The 26,829-nt window shown below is 37.4% G+C and overlaps 3 protein-coding genes across 3 annotated transcripts; 2 read left to right on the top strand and 1 right to left on the bottom strand.

Annotated features, from left to right (window-relative positions):
* Positions 1-972: 972 nt before the first annotated feature.
* LOC121779277 (zinc finger MYM-type protein 1-like) lies at positions 973-2,133 on the top strand. Its single transcript, XM_042176605.1, has one exon. It carries the CDS (start codon positions 973-975, stop codon positions 2,131-2,133), a length of 1,161 nt encoding a protein of 386 aa, XP_042032539.1.
* A 5,397-nt stretch (positions 2,134-7,530) lies between these two features.
* LOC121798974 (zinc finger protein 593-like) lies at positions 7,531-10,020 on the top strand. The gene is made up of 4 exons (XM_042198265.1): positions 7,531-7,680; positions 7,771-7,879; positions 7,963-8,025; positions 9,674-10,020. The coding sequence occupies exons 1-4, from the start codon at positions 7,596-7,598 to the stop codon at positions 9,774-9,776; spliced, it is 360 nt and encodes a 119-aa protein (XP_042054199.1). The 5' UTR covers positions 7,531-7,595; the 3' UTR covers positions 9,777-10,020.
* A 509-nt stretch (positions 10,021-10,529) lies between these two features.
* LOC121748191 (ABC transporter B family member 1-like) lies at positions 10,530-16,093 on the bottom strand. Its single transcript, XM_042142421.1, has 10 exons — positions 15,595-16,093; positions 15,464-15,518; positions 15,223-15,398; positions 14,925-15,125; positions 14,596-14,855; positions 14,194-14,510; positions 13,894-14,117; positions 12,845-13,221; positions 12,061-12,775; positions 10,530-11,975 (listed from the first exon to the last, which is right to left on the bottom strand). The coding sequence occupies exons 1-10, from the start codon at positions 16,027-16,029 to the stop codon at positions 10,740-10,742; spliced, it is 3,996 nt and encodes a 1,331-aa protein (XP_041998355.1). The 5' UTR covers positions 16,030-16,093; the 3' UTR covers positions 10,530-10,739.
* Positions 16,094-26,829: the final 10,736 nt, after the last annotated feature.

Here is a 26,829-nt window from a genome sequence, read left to right as displayed (position 1 = left end):
TTAACTTAATCTTTTATTTTTTTAGGACGTTTTATTTGCATCCTCTAATTTTAGTTGGAACACCAACAATAAAGATGCTTTTTGAAGCGTTGGTGGCAGAAACTCAAATTAGCTTTCTTAATTGCATTAAAAAATGTCCTTAATGATTTTTTATTGCAGTGCAACCTCCGTCTGTCGCATCACATAATATTGAGCAGACGAATATGAACCATCCAAGACTAGAATCATCTTCATTCAGGGGCGGATCTAGGTGGGGTCGGGGGGGGTCGGCCGACCCCACCGCTGTCCCCGGAGAATCGCCGGATAATGCCCTCCCTCAGCCGCCGACCCCACGCCGGCAATCTCCTGCCCCGCGTCGCCGATTTTGCAGAGGAGAAGGTCTCCTGCCCACTGCCCAGCGTCGCCATTTTTTGCAGAGGAGGAGGAAGAAAGATTGCTAATTTGGGCTTTTACAATTGGGCTTTACAATTTGGGCTTCATTATTTTAATTGACCCAATTCTAATATGAGTAGACCACATTTTAACCTATTAAAATAGTAGACAGTAGTTCACGATTTCACTCATATTTTTGCCTCACCTCAAACTAATGATACCCCACAACACAGGCAAAGAGAGAATTCAAATCAGTAAGGCATACAACAAAAATTGATCTCCACTCCCAAAAACCAGGCTAATTAGCTATACGCAGTAAGAAAACAGCTTCGATTTCTGCCTTATTCATTGTATCAAGGATTCGAGGTAGGTAAAATCAATAAATCATAATTCAAGTTTAAGTTAGTAATACTATTATTTGTTTGTTTTTTTCAGTTTTTACATTTAAGTAGCCGTTAGCACTATTAAATTGATCATCATTTAAGTAGATATTGCAAATTCTTTGCTTAATTGCTTTGGAGTTGTGGATTATTCATTTATTTTGTATATGAAAAATGATTAAATATAAATTCTAAATTTATGTTACTTTTTTTTAGGTTAATGGATAAATATCTTATTAAAAGACCTCGAGTTTCTATCGGTTCTTCTAGTGCTAATGTTGAGCAAGAACCACAACAATTGGGAAATAATGTGGTAGTTGAAAATAATCCGGACGAGATTGAAATTGATAAAGAGAAAATCAAAGCCGACCCCGGATTACGAGACCCTATAGATAGTTTTGATGTGAATATTCGTGATCGAATTCGTAGAGAATATGTTGCCAAAGGCCCTTGCCAACCAAAAGGCCATGACTTTCCAAAAAAAACATATGGGAAAGATAAGAGAGGTTTTAGGGATGTTTGGTATAAAGATTATATTTGGCTTGAATATAGTACGACAACAGATGCTGCGTATTGTTTTTGGTGTTTTCTTTTCAAGCGTGGTTATTTAGCTCCAGGAGATGAAGCATTTGTTAGTGGTGGTTTCTCTAATTGGAAGAAGGCTAATGAAAGATTTAGAGCTCATGTTGGATCAACGGGTAGTGCACACCACAAAGCTAGAATTGAATATGAAAATTTTGTAAATCAAAAGCAGAGTGTGCCTTATATCGTTAGTAGAGTTGGTTCAAAACAAGAGAAGGAATATAGGATTCGTTTGACTGCAACTCTTGATGTTATTCGATTCCTTTTGAATCAAGGTTTGGCTTTTAGAGGACATGATGAGACATCAACTTCTTCAAATAGGGGCAACTTTCTGGAGTTATTATATTGGTATAGTTTAAGGAATGATGAAGTTGGTCAAGTTGTATTGAAGAATGCTCCCGGAAATAATCAAATGATTGCTCCATCAGTTCAAAAAGATATCGTTAATGCGTGTGCAGTTGAAACTACACTTGAAATAATGAAGGAACTTGGTGATGGATTATTTTCCATAATGGTTTATGAGTCTCGAGATTGCTCGGTGAAGGAGCAAATGGCTATTGTTATTAGATATGTGAATAAAAATGGAGAGATAATAGAAAGATTTTTAGCCTTAGTTCATGTTAAAGAGACTTCATCAAGATGCTTGAAAATGGCAATTGATTTTGTATTTTCTAAGATGGAATTATCTTTGTCAAGATTGAGGGGTCAGGGATATGATGGAGCTTCAAATATGAGGGGTGAATTTAATGGACTTAAAGCACTTATTTTAAAAGAAAATCCATTGAGCTTAACTTGTTAACTAAACAACTTCAAAGTTTTGTGAGTGATGTAAGAAGAGATGCACGTTTTTCAGATGTTGAAGATTTGGGAACTCTTTCAAAGAAGATGGTTGAAACGATGAAAGATAAGATTTTTCAATTGGTTTATCGATTGATAAAATTGGTCTTACTTTTACCAGTAGCTGTTTTCTGCAATGAAATTTATGAAGTCAGAGCTGAGAAATAGGATGGGAGATGACTGGTTGAACGACAGTTTGACGGTATATAGCGAGAAGGATGTGTTTGCAACTATTCCAAATGAAAGGATTTTGAGTCGTTTTCAGAAAATGGATACTCGAAGAAGCCAACTATCTCGCATAGCATAAGATTGTGGTATTTATATTTTTACGTATTTTTGTTTAGAGATATTTATTAAAATATTATATTTATAATCTTGTTCGGTTCGACCCCACGATTTTTGATTCCTGGATCCGCCACTGTCTTCATTATCGGCTTGAAGTTTTTCCATAAGCTTGGTTTGTTGAACATTCAGAACAACAAAGTCATCACGTGGCCAATCGCGCCTTCAATTGGCCTGATCGCGCAACCAATCATTTTAAATCACTTGATCGTGTTTGGATCGACATTGAATAGGATCGATCAAGGAAGCTGATACCACTTGGTGTGGTCTAGGGTTATCAAAACTCAAATGGTAACCCATAAGATATAGGAGAATAATGTAGAATTGATAGAGTTATACATATAACTGAGAGTTATATTCTTTGATTGATAAATATTGCAATCTTGTAACATATTTTAAGTATATTTACACAAAGAAAGACCACATATATAATTTATATAAATAAATAAATAAGAATGTTTAAAATTTGATTTAAAAAATTATAGCATCTGACAAAAAGAAAATGAGAACGATTCTTTTATCTTCCAACAATTACACGTATAATACTCAACAAAGGGAATGTGATTGGAGGATTATTGCCACTTAAACATGCGTTTGGTGAACATTTTATTCGGTTGTTATCAATAATCTTATTCAAATAAATAGAATCTTGTATATCTTAGGGCATGCGCAGCGGTGGCGTCCGTCGCCACCGCTGGCACGGACGCCATCCGCCGCCGCTGCGCTCGCGCCGCTGGCACGGCGCTGCTCGATGTATCGAGCACGTCCGTGCCAGCGGACGCACACGTGGCGCGCTCCCATTCGTCAACGGCATAGCCATTGTGTTTAAACATTTTTTATTTTTTTTAAAAAAAAATCGGTATTTAATTATAAATAATGCTAAAAAATAAAAAAAAAATATTTTCCAAATCCCAAAAATATGGCCGTTTTTTCCGTTTTTTCTGAATTTTTTTGATTTTTTTTATTTTTTATTTCCCCAAAATCATCTATAAATACACACATTCATCACTCATTTATCACATCAATTCATCTCTCATTCATAATTCTTATACAAACTATCAACACATTCAACATTCACTCAAAACATCAAATGGATTCCACTCATCACAATGCGCGATACTCGAATCCACAATCAACTACAAGAAGACCTAATCAACCACATGTGGGCGAAATTCGGCAACGAGTAGTGGTTTTTTTAATTTTTAGGATTTTAATTATGTAATTTTTAATTTTTAGGATTTTAATTATGTAATTTTTCATTTTTAGGATTTTAATTATGTAATGTTTAATTTTATTTGTCGTTTGTAATATTTATTGTGGTTTTTAAATGAATTTTAATATTATGGAAATGTTATTGTTTAATTGAATTTTAAATTAATTGTGCTCGTACTTGCGGAAGAGCACAGTTGTGGGTGTTGTGCTCTTGCCAGAGAGCAGGCATGAATAGTACCGCCCGGGCCCACAACCGTGCCGCTGGCAAGAGCACGGTTGTGGATGCTCTTATGTTTTATCGTCCTACGCAATATTCTTCTCAGCTTCAGTGACAATTATTTTTTCCCTTGCAATCTTTATATTAATAAGGTGTAGTACTATGACCACGTTTACAAATTTATGTAGTCAAATAAAATAAGTTGAGAGTGGGAGTACATTAACAAATACTAGTAACTAACATACTCAATTAAAATTAAGTTTACAAGCAATATAGTTTGTGTTGTGAATAAATTTGTGATAAGCTTGTCAGAGTAATTAGTACTAAGAATTAATATTTTTTTAAAATCTATTTTCTTGATTATTATATGATTATTATATGTAACTACGAATTTGCTTATATCAGTCGAAACGAATAATTACATTGAATTTCTCCTACTCCAGAACATCAATACATTAATAGAACTAATATTTTAAAGGTACGCGAATGCTTATAGGTTTAGGTAGGTAACCCATGACATATAACCAAATAATTTATAGCCTAAAATGTGGCCATTAATAAAACATGGTGCAGAGTTTATTCGTTTTCTTTATATTGTTACATGTATAATAATGCATTTTAATTAACATTATTTTGGTAGTCTTGCAGCGTCGTTATAACTAATTGATGTTATTTGAGAACCTTGTTTCTCATATAGTTTTGAGTACATAGTCCATAGCATTTTAGCACTGAGGATTGGAATTCGGAACTCATACTAAAACGAGGATTGGAATTCGAAATTCAATACTAAAAATCAAGTGGAGTTCCTTCCCAAACCTCAAAGATGCATTTCTAAAGCCCATGGACATAAGGTCATCGGCAACGCTGTCTCTTATCCGTCTCTTATATTACTATTCATGGGTCTCATTGTACTTTTTTTACTTCATCTGTTAACTAAGGGACGGAACCTGCAACCCTCCATCTCTTATCCGTCCTTTAACCGTCTCTTAAATTACTATTCATTCAATTTCATTTTTTATTTTTATTTCCAACCAAATTCAATTAATAAAAACAAACTTCATCAAATAAAATAAAATTACAACATAAAATAAAAATACAACTTAAAATTCAAAAAATAAAAAAAATACATAATTAAAATCCTAAAAAAATAAAAATTACATAATTTAAAATACAATTTTATAGAAAATAAAAAAACTACTCCGCCGGCGAATCATCCCCCGAAGGCGGTGGAGGTGCCCTGAAGTCACCTAGAGGAGGAATACCAAGTTGTCTTGCCATAAACTCAATTCCGACAAGATAGACTTGGTATTGGGGAGGCATCATGCGGGAAGTGTCCGCCATTGTGGCGGTCATGTACATGGACATTAGGGAGTTCGAGGTTGCCCCCGAGCCCGAGCCCGTCTGGCTTTATTCGGCCCGGCCCTTCCTCCCTCAAGTCGCCTTCGCCGCATTTCTCCCTTGCGGCCGACGGCGCCCTCAAGAGGACCCCCCGGCATCGTCTGTCGTGCCCTCAACCTCTTGCGAGGCAAACTCTTGTGCGGCGCTGCCCGAACCGCCCTCACTAAACGAGTATTGGCCACCCGCCGTGTGCTTCGTGCGCTTCGAGGTCGAGCCCGAGCTGGACCGGACACCGCCGACCTACCTTTCCTCGTCTTTGACGACCTCCCAAACATCGACATGTTTGAATTGTTTGGCGGTGTCGTCGAAGTAGACTCGCAAAGCCGACCTCAGAATGTCGGCTCCCGTGGCTCCGCTTTGGTAATGAGCCGCTTCACTCTTGTAGATGGCGCAAAATTTTTTGACCTCTCTGTTGACTCGGTCAAAGTGAACGCGGAACATCTTATATGTGCATCGGCGGGACCCCTTCGACTTAATCTCGTGGTAGGCCTCGGTGACCTTTTCCCAGAAGCACTTCCGGGATTGTTGATTCCCGACAATGGGATCGTATGAGATGCTGATCCAGGCGTTGTACACCGCCAGCGTTTCTTTGGGGCTGTACGGATGCCGACTTAGATCCTCCTCCTCCTTGTCCGCCTCCGCCTCCGCCCTGGAGCTTCCACCGCCTCGGCCTCCTCCACCGCCTCGACCTTCTTCCGGAGTGGGTTCAACGGAATAATCCTCCCGAATCTGGGATAATCCCTGCGAATACCTCGGCGCGGAGGGACGGGCGTATGCATCCACATCAAAATGGGGTGATTGGTACCCCCCGGCATCGACGAACCGGAACCACCACCCAAGACATTGTACATGCCCCCAGTCGCCGAACGCGTTGATGTCGAACCCGCCGGAGCCGCCACCGCCAGAGTTTCCGTCGCCGGACATTTTGTGATGAGAGGTTAGGTGAAAATTGGAGAGGAAATGGAGATGATTTGGGAAGAATAGATGTGTATTTGTGTGTGAAATGAGGATGAATTAGGAGTATTTATAGAGTAAAAAATGGTAATATTAACGGTAATATTGTCGTTTTTCATTTTTTAAATTTTTTTATTCAAAGTTTAAAAAAAATAATTTATTGCGTCAGCGTGACGATGCCCACTCGCGGCCCGGCGAGTGGGCGTCACGCATGGCGCCCGAGCGCGCCATGTCGCGCTGGCGTGTGGCGAGACGTCTCGCCATCCGTCTCGGCGGGCTGGGGACGAGACGGGGCGCTGCAACGAATCACGTCGCCGTCTCGTCCCGGCGTGACGAATTACGGGCCACCCGCGTGACGCGTTGCGGGTGGCCTAATGATTTTTTCTTGTAGTAACTAGGTGAGGAGCGTGCAATAACTTGTCCATTATCATATTTTAGGATGTCCAATGCCAAAATCGACCTAACAACATAAGACTAAGTGCTTGTTAAGAGACAACCCAACCAAGTTATCTCATACTACTCCCTCTGTCATAAAAAAATAGTCTAATTTGTGGAGACACGAGTTTTAATGAGAAATTGATAAAGTAAGAGAGATTATGAGAAAAAATGAGTAAAGTACGAGAAAAAAGAGAAAAAGTGGAAAAAGATGAAAGAGAAATGTTTCATTTTTAGAAATGAGACTATTTTTCGTGAACATTCCAAAATGACAAAAAAAACTATTTTTAGGTAGAAGTTTTTAATTTTTGTACAATTTATGATCCTATCGATTTTCAAACTTATTTTTGACGCAGATTTAAATAAGTTTGGGGATGAAGTGGTGAATCGTGAGTTTCAATTTTATAGAGTCCATTTTAATGTTTTTTAACTTTATTTTCTCTCATATTTTATTATTATTTCTTCTACTTTATTCTAAACATTTTTTTAAAATTCATGTTTCTAAAAGAAAAACATCTTGATACACTTGATACTGGACGAGGGGGTAAAAGTAAACAAAATGCTATATTTTAGTTAAAATTTAAAGAATATTTAAAATATTATTTGATGATATATTATTTGAAGAATATTTAAAATATTATTTCATGGTATAAGACCTAGCCCAATATGTTATGGGCTTTGAAAGCTCCTGAGTCCTCTGTACTGCCATGGCCCAATAAGTTTTGTGTTGATCCCCATCCACAAGCCGACTTATATGCTTGGCCCAATAAGTTTTGTTTTGGATGTAGCTTATATGCTTCAGCTAGGGTTTTTGATTTCTGAATCCCAACCAAATCAAAACTCGAATCTCCGATTTCACTCATACAATGGGTGGAAAGTGTCCGCACAGGAGTGTGAAGAAGCGCCGCTATTCTCACAAGTCTTTTAGGCGCTCCAAATTTCTTGTGAAGGATATCCTTTTATTGATAATTTCTGAGGAATTTCTGTCGTGCTAGTAGTTTTCTGTTGAAAATATTGTTTCCTTGACTCTGGAGTGCTCACGCGACGACGCCGTTTACGATGAGCTTCAGAAAGGGGAGGAAGAGAGAAAGCCCTTGCCCGTGGATGAAGATCTTCCGGGAATGGGGCAGTACTATTGTTTTCACTGCGAGTAATGTTCTAATTCACAACTTTCTTGTTATTATGACGTATATTGATCGTTATTAAAAATTTGATTTTTCATCCTTTTTGCAGTCGCTATTTTGCTAATGTCTCTGTCAGAGACGAACATTTCAAGACCAAACGGCATAGGAAGCGGTACGTTTGATTTGTTCCATCTTTTATCTAAGACCAAACGTCATATTATCAATTGGTTATTTATTAGTCATATGATAACCCTAGAATAAAATTTTTACCCTAAGCACAAAGAAGAAATGATACATTGCTGAATGAGCTAGTTTAAAACGTTGTTATTCTGAAAGTATGGTGATTTCTCAAGAATCAGATCGGTTTATCTTATTGGATTTTCTGTTGAGTCGCTTGATAGCTAGCAAACTCTAATAATTATACATCTGATTAAGAAGATCGGCATTATCTTTGGCTTGAATAACACAGTATACAAATTTAATGCCCTCTCTCTTTCTTTTTCTGCATATGCTATCATATTTTAGTAGTATATATACATATTTTTTTCTTATAAGTACTCACTTCATACAGATCTATAACGTATAGGTCTAATAACTATTTTTATTAATGATAAATTTTCTAATATGAATCATATTCTTGCCTATCTATTTAATAGAACTAACCAAAATATATAAAACAAACTATTATTAGTGCTTAAATTTGTCAAAACTTTATATGTATATAAAATTCTCAATGTTTTAAAAAACTATAGCTAAAAGGTTTTCAATGCAACCTAGTATGTTGCATATTTTCTTCTTTTGCAGTTCTTTTATGTTCAAGCCTTTTGTTTTATTGCGATTCAAATTCTAGTATGATATCATTCCAAATTTTATCTTGGATTTAATTTTTAAGTTGACATAATACTATTAACTAGTAGTTATAACTTGGAATAAGACAATGGTAAAATCAGAGTATTGACTACAGCATACAGTTTTTTGAAAAATATTACTGCTGTAGCAGTACGCGCATTATGGATGCTAAATTGTATTGGAAATCTTTTAGCTGCCATAACATGTTTGGAAGATGATGAGAATTTTGGCTACGGAAATTTTGATGACTTGGAAGGGCTAATTACAGTTTATTTCTATATATAGATTTTGTTTTGTTCTTCTTAGCATAAATAATATAAACTCATCAGCTTCAATTGCCATTGAATTTCAAATTCCGATTTTGTTCGACTAAAATAATGCAACGAATAGGATTCGTATTAGAAAATTCATCATTAATACAATATTATATTTATATGAAGTTTTGAATTATAAATAAGTAACTATTAGAGTATATATATGCAGAGAGGGCATTGAACTTACATGCATATAGATTTAAGAGTATATCCTACCAAAATCTGAAATTACAAATATCTTAAAATAAAAGTAAGTATTATATGCACGCTAATATTTGGTGATAGCATTGAACTTGTATAGAAATGGTGCCGTCTGGTGTAGAACATGGCCTACTGTGTTACTGAACACAATAGGGGATCCTTGACCAATTTAACTATTTTTAGCATGGAAAAGGACATTCTGGAGTGGTTATTGTAATGATTAAGTGCTCGGTTTTAGAATAGTTGAGAATGGGGTTGCTTATTTAGGTTTAGCAATTGTCATAGTAGATTTGCTGAACTTATGATTTATCAGTAAGGATGAAAAGGATATTTGCAGAATTAGAACTTCAGCCAAGTAGAGAAATACTACACAACATGGTTTTTTTGTGTTGCTTTAACTGACCAACATGCTACATTCAGCACTTGTATTAGAATGCTAACGTACATTTGCTGCAGTGTGAAGGTAATGTTGGGACCTGCACCGCACACGCAACTGGACGCTGATGTAGCTGCTGGAATGGGCAAGCCAGACAATGGCCCCAAGTTAATGGCAATGTAAACTTATTCCTGTGTTTTTTATGTTCCTGAAGTTTGTGTTTGTACGAATTCTAGGCTCCCTGCCTTTACCCCTTGTTTATTACAATGATACAACTAGTGGCTTAGGAGTTAGGGCTGAGAATTCTATTTTTGATCGTATTTTTGTCTGCGAGATACAACAATCTTAATTTTTAGAGAATATAAATCCATAATAATTTGATATTTTCAGAAATTCAATTCTGAAAATCTCAAATTTTGTAACAAAAGTGGAACTGTAAAAATTATACTTACTCTGTCCCTAAAGAATATGTACTTTGGGGTGTGCACGAGTTTTAGTGTAAAATTGGTAAAGTTTGAGAGAGGTTGAGAGAAAAAGGAATTAAAGTATTGATAGTGGAGAATGAGAGTCTCATCTCATTAGAGAGAAAGGACTTTTTAAAATTATAAAGTGCATAAGATGAAGGGATTACAATATACATTGGGTTGGATTATACTTAATTCTGGTTTTTATATTTATGGTTTGAAAAGAAGAATCTTAAAATCCAAAATTTTAAGGACAAAACGTGTAATACGAAAAATTCGACTAGCTTAAAATTTTCAGCGGTCCAAGTCAATTAGGTCTTAGCTTCTAATGTACAGATTCTCATGGCGAATTGCAACTCTATTTGAATTTCTCTCAAGTGTGAATTTCTTTTGAAGTTTGTTTAGTATTCTGATCATGTGTATTTTTTTAGGAGTGGTTTTACTTGTTGTTTTGTGTTGAGGTTCCTCCCTGTTTCCGGCACAATCCCACAACAATCATTACGTTGTCATTTTGCCAATTCCAAATCATCAACCATCTCATCTCCTCCAAAGCATTACCAACACCAAAGTGTTGGGTTATGAGAGAGGTAGGTCGATTCAAGGCCACATTTGTAAGAGCAGTTTAAGGCTATAATTAGATAATCCACAATATATAAACAAAACAAGGCTACATACACATCGCTCACTGCGTAGAAGAAGTGGAAGCATTCCCCAATCTCTGCAGCTGTATCATCCGTGCATACACCCCCTCCGGGCAGTTCTTCAACAGATGCGAATGCGACCCCTGCTCCGCCACCTTCCCTTCATCCAGCACCGCTATCACATGCGCGCTTCTGATCGTCGTCAGCCTATGCGCCACCACAATCGTCGTCTTCCCTCCACACGCCCTCTCCAGTGCCTCCTGTATGCACCTCTCCGACTCCGCATCTAGTGCACTCGTTGCCTCGTCCAGCAGCATCACCTCCGCCTTCCTCAGGAATGCCCGAGCCAGAGCCACCCGCTGCTTCTGCCCTCCCGACAGCTGCACCCCTCTCTCCCCTGCATACGTCTTGTACCCCTCTGGCAACGACGATATGAACTTGTGCGCATTCGCCAGCGTTGCTGCCTCTATTATTTCAGCCTCCGTTGCTGCTTCGTGCCCGTAGGCGATGTTCTCGTAGATCGTTGCACCAAAGAGGCATGGCTCTTGCGGCACCACAGCTATGTGTCTCCTCAATGACTTTAGATTATACTTCCTTATATCCTTCCCATCGATCATCACGCGACCGGACGAAGGCTCATAGAATCTCTGTATCAGGGCGATCACAGAGCTCTTCCCACAGCCACTCGGGCCGACGAGAGCTAAGGTCTTCCCTGCCCGAGCACGGAGGTTCAGGTCGCGGAAGACTGACACATCGGGTCTCGTAGGGTATGCGAAGTCCACGTGCTTGAATTCAACCTCGCCACGGAGCTTATCAGGGACAGTGATGGTGTCTTGGTCATCTGGTTCTATCTCGGTCTTGCGGTCTAGGAGCTCAAACACGGACCGCATTGCGCGGCCTCCCTTGATAAAGTCGGGGGCAAGGGTGAGCGTCTCTGCAGCGCCATTGGCGGAGACCATCAGCACCATAAAGACGCGTATCGTCTTTGAGAAGTCGGAGATGCCATGCTTCACCAGCCAAGAAGCGTACCATAGGCCTAACGCGTAGGAAGCGTAGAGCAAGAACTGAGCAATGCCATAGCCACTCCCAGCTATCTGCCCCTTCCAAAAGCAACGCCTTAGGGGAGTGTTGAGGCTCAAGCTGAATAGGCCGACGATCTTCTCTTCCGAATTGAATGCTGCAACGGTTCTCACATTCGCTACAGCCTCCCCGGCTAGCTGCGTCGCCTTTGCGTGTGAAGCTTCCAAGTCACCGGAGAATCCATTCATGAACATTTTCTGTCCATCCCCCAAAAAACTAAAAGTTAGCACTTTTTTTTGTTACTAATGTATGACTTTTAACTATGAATAAATCTATTTGTACCTGTAAAACAGTTGCTGCAACGACGATGGGGAAGACAGCAACGAGGACGAGGGCGAGGCGCCACTGCAACACGAAGCCAGCAGTGCAGGCAACAAGCATGAGAGCAGAATTCTGCATTATAACAGAAATCCTGTCTCCAATTGCAGACCTAACATTGTTCGCATCCAGAGCTAGCCTAGCTGCAACTCTCGAGCTCTCGTTCTCTTCCTGATCGAACCACGCCATTTCGTTCTTCACGACTGCAGCCAGCATCTTCTCCCTAACACGTTTTGTCAAGTTCTCCCCGACTCTATCCCAGAAGTAATGTTGCATTGTGTTGAAAATGAGGGCAGCCGACGACACACCAATCAAGAGGTAGCAGTATTTTGCAATCTCCCTTATCATGTAGGCATGATTCGGGCTGTAGTAGACGCTGAGAACGGCACTCAGCACATATGCAAAGAATGCACTGAGAGTGCCACAGACGACTGAGCCTATCGAGCCAAACAAGGCATAACTCCACTCGGGCGAATTCATCTTTGCAAGACGCAAGAATGAGCTTGCTTGCTCCTTAAACGCAAGCTTTTCATGGCGATAGTTAGGGTATCCAGCATCTAAGGAGAGGCTAAAGTCCGAGGTGGAGAAGTCGGACAGTCTTCTCGAGTAAGGCGATCTTCCATAGGACGAATTTCTAGTGATTATTGGTGAGCTCACCGAGTTTCTCGCACTAGAAGGCCTGCAGAGGAATCAAACCACATAAATACTAGTAAGTCTTAATTCAATCAAAACTTAAACATTTTAATACCTTGCACTGCTCTTCCTGGCATTATTGAGGGCCGCTTCATTAGCTGCTGCTTCTTGCATTCTGATTAGCTTGGCGTAGATGCCACTCTCTCCCCTGGCTAAGAGCTCATCGTGAGTCCCGATTTCAGTGACACTGCCTTGCTGCAACACAGCAACAAGGTCAGATTTTCGGATGGTGGAGAGGCGATGGGCGATGACTAGAGTAGTCCTTCCAATCATGAAACGGTCAAGTGCCTCTTGCACTAGCTTCTCCGACTCGGAATCTAATGCACTGGTTGCTTCATCCAAGAGCAAGATGGCTGGATTCTTGAGCATTGCCCTTGCTATAGCTATTCTCTGCTTCTGCCCGCCCGACAGCTGGACCCCTCTCTCCCCGACCTGCCACCATCCAAGTGCATCAAAACAAGAAGAGATAACTAGATTTTCTTATTCATGAAATTTAACTTTCTTGAAATTGGCCATTTGTGAACTGTTGTTTTGTTCATTTTTTAGGCAACAAATATCAAATGCAAAGTCCTTATATCTCATTTGACACCCCACTCTTAGTAGTTCTTACTCAAAAAAATATAGTATTTCTTTCTCCTCGTGTTATCCTAGTTTAGTGGCATTAATTCCTTATCCTCTGGTTTGACCATTTCCCAAAAATTAGAGAAATTCAAGAATGAATAGAAAGTAGAAACCCACCTATACTCTGCACATGCATTGTTACTGCAAACCATGTTACCTTTTATTTTTAATGCATGACCAAACATTTCCACACTTATGACTTTAATAGAAAATGTTTAGGTTTGATTGTTGACCAAACAATCCCATTTAGTCCGCGGCAGTGTGTGAGATCCATGGCTTTTTTAATGCAGCATGTGAAGTTGATGAACATTTAAGGTGAAGTGAACATGGCGAAGATTTCAGTAGAGGGCACGAAAACAAAGTCTAGATATCTAACTAACGTGTTGTTAGGTCTCTCTTCAAATCAATCCAGCATTGATGAGTAGGTACACCATAAGCAATCATAATTGAAGTGCAAGCCAAAGATTAATGTGACAATCTAACCTGAGTGTCATAGCCATCTGGGAGCTTTGCAATGAATGAATGTGCGTTGGCAACTCGCGCAGCCTCTTCAATCTCGACTAAACTTGCATCCCCTCTGCCCAACAGTATGTTTTCTTTGATGGTTGTGGCAAACAGAGCAGGCTCTTGGCTCACCAGCCCAATCTGCTGCCTCAGCCATCTCAACTTCAACGTTGTTATGTCATGACCGTCTAGCAGCACTTGCCCTGCAAAAATAAGCTATTATTAACCAACCCTTGATTGAAATAACAATAAGGAAAGATATGGGATGGTGATCATCACCCGAGGAAGGATCATAGAATCTCTCGATGAGGGACACCACCGTGCTTTTACCCGAGCCACTGCTTCCGACAAGGGCTATCGTTTTCCCAGCCGAAACAGTTAGACAGAAATTGTTAAGTATTTGAGTTTCTGGCCTTGAAGGGTAGCAGAAATCAACATTTTTCAGCTCCAATTTTCCGGTTACGACTTCCAGCTCCAGGCCAGATTCACTGTCTGAGACGACGCCCGGCTTGTGGTCTATCACTCGGAAGATTTTAGCAGCTGCAATTCTTGCCTTTGCAAATGCAGCCATGCTGGGAGCAGACTGCCCCAAAGCACTATGAAATTCAAGAAATGTATTAAGTCCAAAACAATATGATATTGAAAAAAAACAAAGAGTGCAGATAGGAGTAAAGAACATACAGGCCACCAATCATGACAGCAAACATGGTTGCAATAGCAAGACCTCCATTAGTATAATGGTGCCTAACCAAGTAGCCTCCATACCAGAGCAGAAGGGCATAGCAGCAGAAAACAGTGAAATAAGTAGCTCCAAGTCCCAACCCTTTGGCCAATCCAATCTTGTATCCGAGCCTCTGAGCAACCCTCAGCGCTGCTGAATACGACTGCAACGCCCTCGATTCTCCCACGTATGCCAATACTGTCCGAATTTGAGCTATAGTCTGCAATATAACATTAGTCATTAGGCCAATCCAACCTTCATGGACTATTATTAATCATGAAAATTTCACCTGTTCAGCAATGTTTCCTGCTTCCGACAGAGCATCCTGGCTCTTGGCGGAGAGCTTGGAGAGCGTGGTGGCGTGGATGCCTCCGATCACAGCGATGAGGGGAACCACTGCGAGAGTGACAAGAGCTAGCTGCCACGCCGCGGTGAACCCCACCACAAATCCAGAAACAAATGTAGCCATGTAGTGCAAGAAATTCCCCAACTGCCCAAAAAAACAATCACAAAATGCCGAATCAAAAACTGGACGACTTAAGTGTTTTTTTTACAGTCACACGCGGAAAAAGATCCTTTTTTTTCACCTTTTCACTAATGGCATCTTGGACCATGACGGCGTCGGTGTTGATGGCGAAAACAACATCGGATGTCCGAACCTCTGTGTCGAAGAATTGAATGTCTTGGTTCAAAGCCGCCTCCAAATACTTGATCCTCATCTTAGTGGACTGCCTCTCCCCCGTCCACATCCAGCACGATATTTCTGCAAACTCATCCATTTACCAATCAATTTTAATTGAAAAAAATGATAAAGATTGAAAATCTCACCTGCCCAAGAAGACGCCCATATCGCAGCTCCAACCACAAGAAAGTAAAAGGCATACTGAAAACCAGCAAGAAAGGAATAATGTAAGTAGCATTTCTCGATATCTAGAAATACAAAGTGAAAAATCTGGGACCTTCAAAACTTGCTGCGTCATCTTATCGACATCGTTGGCATTGGAGCCGAAAGAATTAACGAGATCAGCAAAGAATCTGAGAAACAGAGGCAGCGAGCTGCCATGGACAATCGCACCAACTGTACCGATTCCCATTAGAGCGTAATCCAATCCATCGGCAAACCGGAAGAGGTCTTTGAGCGCAACCGGTGGAGGCGAGGCGGGCTTCTCCGGGTCGGCGGCGCTGGCCTCAACTTCCATGGTGGTGATGTGGTTTTGTTGAAGTTGAGTTGGAGAAGGAATAGCAGCAGCTGATGATGTGGGTGTGGTGTTAGGGAATTTAATAGACGGAGAGTTGGTGTGAGTTTGAGTTTGAGTTTGAGTTTGAGTTTGAGCTGACACCACAATTTCAACCCCTCTCCTACTTTCACTCCATCTCCACTCCTCTTCACTCATTAGTATTATTAAAATTACTATTAGTTCTCTCTCTTTATTATTACGACAAGTTTTTTTTGTTCAACGGCTGCAAATGATGGGACAATATTTCTCAATCTCTATTGAGATGGCTTTATTGGTGAAATGTAGGAGTTGTTTTTTACAGCGTCAGGTAAAAAGAGCAACACACGCACAAGTGACATCAAATTGACAGCTGATAGGGATGGTAAGGTGAGGTGATCCAGAGAGAATGTGAGGAGTGAGAGACTTTGGCACCCGACAAAAAATACTGTATGTAAACTTGAGATTGGGTTTTTGACCAAAGACGGATTCCAATTCCAAAGATGGGTGGATAATATAATAAGCAAAATGGAGTAGTAATTTTGCTTAAACAAATGTTAAAATTGAAATTAGGTGTGATTGCAGTTTTGACGGTGAATAATGTGAGTGAGGCTTCAGGTCCACGCTTGTGTGAAAATCCATCATCAAACTATTCCTCAATGTCTGTCTGTCTGTCTCCTATAAATCCGGCGCGCTTTACCCCTCTCCACCCCATCCTATTTCTCTTTTCTCGCACTCTCTTTTAAATAGTTAAAATGCTGATAAACTAAAATAATAATAGAGATAATAATATGGAAGATAATTTTTTTTACTTTTTCACACTCTCTTTATTTTTTATACTCTTTTCTAGGTTATTCTCTTTTATATTGTACTTTTGCAAAAATAAAACATCTCACTTAGGCTTAGATAGAAGGAATATTTCTTTTTCTTCATTTTACTAGAGGTCAATTTCACTTCATTTAGTTTTCTACAGTTGCAAGGTAACTTATTGCATACAGCATTTTGTATATAACACATGGAGAATAGTACCCTCCAAGTTTCTTGCTTCGTTACTAAGGACATCCACAATGGTCCAATCGCAATCCATTTTGGAGGATGATATGACAATTCTTTATATTTCTTAAAATCCGTGTCAACAATAAGAATGACTCATATTGTGGGACGAATGGAGTATTCATCTAGTATATAAATATATCTCTTTAGCCAAATTCAATGCTCACACCTTTCGCCATTCATCTCAATTTTCAATATTTTCCTTTCAATACATGTATGAATTCCAACAATGACAACAATTCATTGGATGATGAGGTTAACAATCTTATTGTGTTTGTTCAACAAGCTCATGATCAGTACTTATGTCATTATGTGAATTCTCAGATAACTAAACCAAAAACTAGGCGATAGGTTCATCGTGAGCGATAACTTTTTGCGGAAAGGCCCGTTAAGGATTACTTTGTTGAGGAGTCACTAAAGGACCAAACATGATTAATTGGTTCGACGAAGATGCTCCAGGTCGTCAAGCTCCGTTCAGCAGCTAACTACGCAGTCAGAAGTCGTCATATGATTCCGCCACCAATGACGTACTCCAACAAGATCTAGTTGAATACATTTGGGCAAACATTGGCAATAACAACGAATTATACATTTTCGATTATGTACTTTATCGTTTTCAATCAAGTGCAATTTTAGGATTTAGGTATATTTTATGACTTTTAATAGAATATAGTACTCCCTCCGTCCCGGGCTACTCGCCCCTTTCCTTTTCGGCACGGAGATTAAGGAATGAGTGTATAGGAAAGTAAAAAATGACGGCTGTAGGTGAAAATTTTTACTAAAAATGGAAAGGGTGCAAGTAATTTGGGACGCCCAAAAAGGAAATAAGTGCGAGTAGCTTGGGACGGAGGGAGTACTAATTTTGAAATTTTAATAATTTTCTTATCTTAATTAAACTATGATAATAAGTTGCTATTTCGCACAACGCAGTTATTGGATGACCTTACCCACGCTTCCTTTAAAGACTAAAGTTTATTCATTAAAAATCCAAGATTTTAAAAGTATGACGATACTAGGTAGAAAGATTCTAAAAAATTCAATAACTGAAATCCAGGGCAGATGTAATGGAATCCACGGATGCCGTGACAAAATTTAGTAATCCAGGTGCTGTAAATCCTTGATTCATTATTAATTACTAGTATAATATTCTGTGATATTTTTCTATCAACTTAAATCTTACGTACATAATAATGGATAGAAGGTGGAAACGTGTGGTGTATGTATTAGATGACAAATAGGCTAACGACGAAGAGTTATGGACAAATTTTAGTGGATACTTGATTGGATGTAGTACGTTCTTATTCCCCTCTCTCGTCTGCAAAACATAATTATTAGTGGAACAATACTTTCTTTTTAATTTATACAACACTCTTATTATATAACACAATAATTATTAAAAATAATATACTACTAGTTCTTTTCGAATTTTAGGTTATAAATTCAGAAAATATATACCGTGTGAGATGAGATATATTAAAATTTAAAAATGAAGATGCTGGCATGAAAGGAAAAGGGAAGCAAATTATGTAGATACATAAAATTAGATGAGAGAAAATGTTGGGAAAGAATGATGTAAGTTAAGATGAATCATGAAAGGCATGTTAAAAAATAATAAAAAAAAAAATAGTGGAAGGAGTGTGAGAAAAAAAGATGGAAGTAGGAAAGACATGAGTAGTTGATACTACATATAATATATAATTATAAAGGTGAGTGAATACGGTAGAGTTGTTGTAATCACACAAAAGCAATACATCGCCATTATTTGGCACCGCAATCCCTTCATATTCTTTCTTCATTTATTCTCTCAGTCTTTTGTTGTAACACATTATTGGGGAAAAGGTGAAACAAGAAGAGACCAATTAAGGTACCAAAAAGAAGAGGCATAATTCGTCAAAATTAGGGGATCTTCTGTCTTTATAACCTCAAAACAGAAACACATACACTATTGCTATTCCTTTTCTTTTCATACAATTGGAGACCAAACTTACTCAAGTTTAAACTTTGAATTCATTACTCAACCACTCACCTATTAAATTCATTACCACAAACTCAGAACTGAAGATTTTGATATTGAACATTAATCATTCTACCGCTATGTCCACACACAAACATAGCATAGCATAGCATATCAGTAGTGCATAATTTATTTATTTTTTTGAGGTGATAGACGGATTTGATAGTGAAGGCGTGTAACTAATTCAGTTACTCCTTTTCATAATTGTCGAATTTATTTTATGTTAGTCGGTGGGCGATCATTTGTCCCTATTGTTTGATAAAAATCGATTAGATTATTTATTTTAGTACATATATAGGGTCTCAGTGATTGGCTACAAGTAACATACACTATGATATTAAAAATTTAAGGCGTATACACATTTTGTTTATGAACAGGTTTTGGAGAATGAATTACAGTATTAGAATATGTTCAAAATATTTTTAGAAAATCATCAGAAATCTAGTTTGAATATATAGTAGTAGCATATTTCTGCATAAGTATATATTGCAGCATTTGCTTCAGCATCCGTACTTCCTTAGTGGCATCCACACTACTTGTGGGATCTCAAATTTTATGTTTTCTCCAATCATCATTCACGGCTGGAAAATATTCCGTGATATTAGGAATATTGCTGGAAAGAGATCTAAAAACTTTAATAAAAATTAGGTTCAGCATTTACTTTTGAGGATAAAAATAGTATAGGTACTTAATCTTGTGTTTATTTTGAAGGAGTGGAGTTCTTCAATAACTTACTACTATCATTTAAGATAATTTTACTTGATTTTTATCCCATTAAAAATGTGAGATTAGAGAAATCTCAACAATAATCATAAACTTTTTTTTATCAATCATAAAATGTAAAACATGTAAGCAAGTATTTTTAAAAACAATAAAAAAAAGGTTGAGATTTCATTTGGGATGTGATATGAGATATTATAAGAATTTGGCATTAGGTTCAAACGTGATACCATTGCAATATTTAAACTAATATCTTATATATTCATTAGTTATGTTTTTAAAAGAACATATCACTACCGATTGATCTCCCCAACAAAAAAGAGAAACATGTCACTATCAATTTTGGGATTAATAGCTACACTAGTAAAAAGTGCAAGCTATATTAGGAAAAAGTATATTAATTAAATCCTTATCTTAATTTATGAAGCAACGGTAATGTGAATGACTATTTGAAACGTTAAATATCTTTTATAGATAGCTTGAAAGAGAACTGCCTACCATGATAAAAGAATCATAATTTATTTATGAGTGATGATTTAGAGAGATAAGAGCATCCACATTGGGGTGGATGATAGGCTGCTCAATGTCTCGGGCGCGCCATCGTCCGCCACTGTGGGTGCGCGGACGATGGAGCAGACGATACAACACATTTTTCTTAGCCGAGAGTCGAACCCTGGTCTATTGCTTGGAAGGCAATTATCCTAATCATTGGACTACAAACGCTAGTTGAGATATTTTGAAAACTAATTATTAAAAATGCTTAGTGCCTCACTAATGATTTGTTAGCTTCGTTAAAGTAGGCCCCTAAATAGTTTTAGATTTACACGAATTTATTCACAATAAGGTTATATTTAATTAGTATGCTTGGGAAAATGAATAAATAAAATTATGATTAAAAAGTATAATTTGGTGAAACGAGAATTTGCTTTTTTGAGTTATTAAGATGATTAATTTTATAAATGAAATGAAGGGTTTTCCTAATTTTTGTAGTTATTTAAATATTCAAATAAAAGAAAATGCTTAGGGCGCCCCACTACAGGTGAAAGGGTAGGAGGATAAAATGCTGATGTGGCGGTACATAGAGCGGGCTTTAGGGCGCCCCACTGTGGATGCTCTAATGTCTCCAAGCCATAATACCACTTTGCCATAAGCCAAATTATTATATGGACTAATATACCCTTATTTTGAATTAAATAATAATTGAATAAATAAATATATATCAATTAATCATAAAAGGAAAGACAATTCATATCAAATTACTATCTTTTATCTAAATATACATCAATCAAATTATTATCAAAAGTTAACTCATCAAATTTCACTCTTTTACCTTAATATACTCAATCAAAAATAAAGAGATTGACAACTGCAGAAATATCTTCATTCCTCCCTCCGTCGACCAGCCCCCACCGTCTCCGTCGACCAGCCTAGTAGTATATAGATGTATGTTACTTAATTTTTACTTGTTTTTATAATCTAATGAAGGAAGGGTTGTGTAAAAAAAATGAAATTTCTTAATTGTGAAACATGACTATTAAATTTCTATAGCTAAAACGCATTATTTTGACACCATGTAACAATTTAATTCTAGTATACAAATTTAAATTGTTGTTCCCTAACATTTTGTCCATTAATAAAATAAAGCATGTATAAATTTCGAATCTTTATTTTGATGCTATAAGAACTCAAGCAATTAAATTGATTTATTAATTTTATAAATATAAATTCTAGATTCAATAATGTTTTGTAATAATAAAATTAAGATTGAGTATTAAATCTATTAAGTACCTATAAGTTTAGAATTTAAAAAATTTAATTGTATAATGTATTATTTAAAATAAAGTTTAAATTGATTATATTAGATTAAATTTTTTAACAAAAAATTGTGATTGAAGTTAGAAAGAATAATTCAAAAATTTAGCGTCATTGGAACATTTAAAATTTTGAAATTTATGTACACTTCCTAAACAAAATAGTGGAGTATAAAATTAAAGGCAATATAATGATGCAGCCGATTAGGTAGAGAGATTGGAGATTGTGGTGAGATGATTAGAGTATATATTTGCTTAAATCTAGCCATCCAAATAAATGCACACAACTTTCCTAAGCAAATAATTCTTAAATATAAATAAATATTTTATATGCACAAGGGTAATATGGTATATGTACAAAACATTTATTTAAATAAATATATAAAACAATCTAAAATGACTATTTTAACCTCATTATGGCATTGCCATTATGTCTCTAAAACATTTCTCTTTATTTATTTATTTGATAAAACACGAGTTAGACTAAAAATTTAATTAGTTTCCAACCATATTTCAATTTTAATATGCGGCGCGTCATTTTCGCAGTTTTAAATACTCCATATAGTATATCCAAACATAGTTTCGTGCTCACATTCAATTCGATGCAATTAATTTAATAATATTACTGATAAAAACTCACATAAAATAGAAAGCATATAAGAGACGTAAGTATATAAATTGATAGCTAGATACGATATTACAGTTAACTAATGTTTGGATAGGTCGTTTTCAATATAGGTATTATGCTTGACTAAAATAAATTGATAGTCATGGTTAAAACCAGACAACGTGATATACACCTGCGTGGTTCTGATTCTGTTTAATTATTTTTAATTATATTGAGATAATGTTTTTGGTTTTAACATCCTCCGTGAGTCCGTTTAATTTAACTTCAATGTTTTAAGTTTTAATCTCCAAAATATGTGTTTTCAATTCACCCAACTAATTAAATTAGTTGTTTTAAGTTCAGATATTACTAGCTAACATACAATAAACAATTCGATGAAAAGTAATTTAAAGAATTATTAAAAAGAGTTGATAGTAGATGAATTGGAAGAAGAAGAAGAAAGAAGACAAAAAATGTCAATTATGAGCATGTGGTGGAGGAAAAGCAAAAATCTAAAGATTCAATAATTTCTATTAAGATAGGTGTAAAGGGAAGAGGCAGGTGGTCTATCAAGATTACTGGTACGCACTTAAGTTTTTTAACCATCATTAATTAACACAAAATTACAAAGTAATCACCTTCATTATTTAATTGGTGGGGCCTAAACATTAATTTCAGACGATTGTATTTAAATCTCGTAAACTACACATGATGTTGAATCAAGGATATCATACTGTATTTTATTGTACTAACTCATAATTACTCTATTATGACTCGTAAAATGGGGAGGAAAAATAAACAAATTAAAAACTCAAGTTGAGAACAGAGGTGCATGTGATTTTCTATGACATTTCATTTTCTTGTACTCTTGTTTGTGCTAAAGTATGCCTATCTAAATGTGTTTAGGTTGAGTAACAAATATACAATTATTTAATTGCCATTTCACAAATTAAATAACATGGTCTAAAGCATATCCAGAAATTATACGAACATCACATCGACTTCTTCTCTTTTTTTTTCCTTTCTTTTTCATATAATATTTCCTAATTATTGGGGCTAGTATACCTAACAAAGGCCAAAAGATTGTGGAACTAATTCCTGATTAATTGATTGAATAGGAAGGCCTATATTAAAGTGGTAAAATGAAGACTTCAAATTTAAGTAAAAAATATCATGCTTGCGACTTATAAAACACTTTCTCTTTTTTTTTTTAAGAATTTTTGTAGTATAAGTGAACAAAGATAAAATCCCAATAATTGGCTATCGAAAAAACATTTGTTAAAAGAAATTGTGATATAGTTTGAGTCTGTTTCTATCCAGTCATATTTATGATAAAAGCAAAAATAAGGCTAAAGGTTCACTTGTGGTTATGAAGCTTTCCCGTACATAATTAGATCCGAAATATTGGGTGACTAAGAAAGTCCACTCATAATTTAAATGTTTCTTAAACTAATAAGAAATACTCTGAATGTCTGAATCATATGTTAATATCTGAACTATCAAATGATTAGTCAGGTTTAGTATGAATGTGAAATAGAAGAAAGCAAAATTTTTTGGGAAGCATATACTATATTAGAGCATCCACTACGTGTCCCGCGCGCGGCTCGCGTTCCATCCCGGAGGGACGGTTCTGTCGCGGGACGCGTTGCAACGTTCGTCCCGTCGAGTAGCCCGTCCCCAGCCCGTCCCGTAGCCCGTATCCGCAAGACAAGGGACGCGCCGGCCCGTCACGCGCCCGGGCGACGTGGCGCGCCCCCGATCCACTCGCTGGCCCGCGAGTGGGCGTCGTCACGGATGACGCAATAATTCGATTTTTTTTAAAAAAAATCGAATTTTAATAAAAAAAAATATTTTTCAAACGGTAATGTTACCGTTAATTTTTTATTTTCTTTTTTTTAATTTTTTTTATTTATTTACTCTATAAATAATCCTATTTCATACTCATTTCACACACAAACACACATCTATTCCTCTCAAATCCTCTCTATCACTCCAATTTCCATCTTAAATCAACTCAAACAAATGGATACTTTTGAGCAAATGCGTCAATTAATAGAACAATCACTTAAAGAAGATCGACGACGAGAGGCGGAGGAAGCCGCGCCACCCCCACGACGCTCCAGAAAGTACATCAATCGGAACCGGGAGGAAGCCGCCGCACGGTTAGTACGCGACTACTTCTGCGATAACCCGATTTGGGGAGATACCTACTTCCGTCGCCGTTCCGCATGAGTAAACCGCTATTTCTCCACATAGTGAATCCTTTGGCGGCCCGGGAAGAGTTCTTCCGAGAAGGGTTCGACGCGGTCGGCCGTCCCAGCCACACAACGCTGCAGAAATGTACTGCAGCCATCCGTCAGCTTGCGACTGGACAAACGGCCGACATATTCGACGAATACCTCCACATCGGAGACACCACTGGGCTCATGTGCTTGCTCAACTTCTGCAGAGGCGTCCGGGCAGCCTTCAGTGACGAATTTCTCTGGAGGCCAAGCACGGACGATTGTCAGTTCCTCCTCAACCTGCACGAACAAGTGCACGGATTCCCCGGGATGCTTGGCAGTGTCGATTGCATGCACTGGCAATGGAAGAATTGCCTGGTGGCTTGGAGGGGGTCCTACACGAGCGGCCACAAAGGCACCCACCAAACCGTTGTACTCGAGGCCGTTGCCGACTACCGGCTTTGGATCTGGCACGCGTACTTCGGGGTCCCTGGCTTGAACAACGACGTAAACGTGCTCCACCAGTCCGATCTCTTTACCGAAGTTTTGGATGGTAAAGCGCCGGCCATCAACTTCGTCGCCAACAACCGGCCATCAAAGTCCCGGCTAGTTCGTGGTTCATGGAGAGCATGGTCGATATCATGTATACGTGCATAATCTTGCACAACATGATTGTCCGAGACGAAGGACCCTATGCGGGAAATTGGTTCGACCCCGAATCCCCCGGAAGCTCAACCGCAAGTAGTCCGCCGCGAAGTGGAGCGCATCCGTCTATACATGAACGGTTGGCTATTCGGGCAAGAACACGCGACTCTAGCGCCCACACCCAACTCCAAGAGGATCTAATTGAGCACATTTGGGAAAACTTTGGCGGAGAAGATTAAATTATGTCATTTTTATTTTTTTAGAATTTTAATTATGTCTTTTTTTCTTTTTTTTAAGTTTAAGTTGTAATGTTGTTTTAATTTTAATGAATTGTGTTTGTTTAAATTTAATTGGGTTGTAAAAAAAATAAAAAATGAAATTGAATGAATAGTAATTAAGGGACGGTTAAGGGACGGAGCGTTGCAGGTTCCGTCCCTTAGTTAAGGGATGGAGGAAAAAAGGACAGTGGAGCCCTCAAATAGTGGTCAAATAGTAGTTAAGGGACGGTATAGAGACAGCGTAGTGGATGGTCTTAGATTCTAATTGAATACTATGTCTTAATTTAATTAAGTCATAATTCTTTAAGGAAAAATGGTCTGTCCAAATATCCTTAAATTTCTAAATAAGTATGTCAATATTCTATAAATAAGGGAAATAAAATTAGATCACAACATTTCATCCAAATCTCCTTAAATTTTTAATTAAGTATGTCAATATTCTATAAATAAGGGAAGAAAAATTAGATCACAACGTATTTTTTAAAAATAATACTCCCCATGTTCCACAGTAGTTGAGTTTATTCATTTTCTGCACTTGTTTTGAAAAAATAATAATAAATAGTTAAAATGAAGATAAAGTAAATCAAGTGACAAAATAAAGTAAATAAGAGTTTTATCTACATTATTCCGTCTTTTACTTTATCTTTTCTCAACTTTAACTATTATCATTTTTCTAAAACGAGTCCAGAAAATGAAATGACTCAACTACCGCGGAACGGAGGGAGTAGTACCTCTAATTTCCAGAAGCTCATATCTCCGTATGTGAAATTGTCTCCTTTTTAAATTTAAGATTTAATAATTTATTGTTCATATAATATTAAAACTTTGAGTAAGGTTTATTAATTAACTCCTTCCGTCTCATTCAAGATGACCATCTTTCATTTTTGTTTGGCCCAATCAAGATGACCACTTTCTAATTTTGGAAATAACCTCATCTCTTCTTATTAAAATATTCAACTATATTTTTTCTCTCTAATTTATTCCAGTTAACAACACTTCTTCAAATCTCGTGCCACTCAAGAATATGGCCCTCTTAAGTTCGATAGAGAGAGTAGAAAATTGAGATCCAGATATCATGTAAACATATAAAAATTTAGGGATTTTTGTGCAATATAAAAAGTGGATTATCTACATTCTACATAGTGCACCCTATACCTTTTAACAGATTAATTATTAGTACTTGAAATGTTTTGGTAGCAGGTCAGGTCAGCTGTCTCCATAAATTGAACCTGCTCTTCCAGCTTCCCTCGAAGAAAATCTTTTCGATCAAAATTCCCTTTTTAGCTGTATTCCCACCATCATAGCCCCATTATTACGAATTATTGATTAGAAAGTGATTACATATAGAATCAACCTAAGCATCTTTTAGTATATACATTTTACAAAAGCTAGTCCCAAAAAACGAGAAAAAAATACTCTAAAATTAAAAGTATATATACATAAAAAATCATCACAGCATCTCCAAATGGTAATAGGTCGGTCATAGGCCAGTCATAGGCCAGTCACAAACTCCTTCTGCCACATCATCAGCACTAAAAACTCCTCATGCCACATCATCAGGACAAGCAACTGGACAAGTAATACGCTAGCCACAATAAACAAAATTATAAAAAACAAATAATTAACAATC

Source organism: Salvia splendens, chromosome 1 (assembly GCF_004379255.2).
Source record: "Salvia splendens isolate huo1 chromosome 1, SspV2, whole genome shotgun sequence".
Classification (NCBI taxonomy): domain Eukaryota; kingdom Viridiplantae; phylum Streptophyta; class Magnoliopsida; order Lamiales; family Lamiaceae; genus Salvia; species Salvia splendens.
This window is presented reverse-complemented; position numbering and strand designations above follow the sequence as displayed.

What these genes read in the sequence shown, in the direction of transcription:
- LOC121779277 (XM_042176605.1), top strand. Translation starts at nt 973, where the DNA reads ATGGATAAATATCTTATTAAAAGACCTCGAGTTTCTATCGGTTCTTCT.
- LOC121798974 (XM_042198265.1), top strand. Translation starts at nt 7,596, where the DNA reads ATGGGTGGAAAGTGTCCGCACAGGAGTGTGAAGAAGCGCCGCTATTCT. An exon ending in TACTATTGTTTTCACTGCGA is followed by an intron (nt 7,880 to 7,962) that starts GTAATGTTCTAA and finishes TCCTTTTTGCAG; the next exon opens with TCGCTATTTTGCTAATGTCT. An exon ending in ACCAAACGGCATAGGAAGCG is followed by an intron (nt 8,026 to 9,673) that starts GTACGTTTGATT and finishes CATTTGCTGCAG; the next exon opens with TGTGAAGGTAATGTTGGGAC.
- LOC121748191 (XM_042142421.1), bottom strand. Translation starts at nt 16,029, where the DNA reads ATGAGTGAAGAGGAGTGGAGATGGAGTGAAAGTAGGAGAGGGGTTGAA. An exon ending in AAGATGCCATTAGTGAAAAG is followed by an intron (nt 15,126 to 15,222) that starts GTGAAAAAAAAG and finishes TTTTTTGGGCAG; the next exon opens with TTGGGGAATTTCTTGCACTA. An exon ending in CAGATGGCTATGACACTCAG is followed by an intron (nt 13,222 to 13,893) that starts GTTAGATTGTCA and finishes GGATGGTGGCAG; the next exon opens with GTCGGGGAGAGAGGGGTCCA.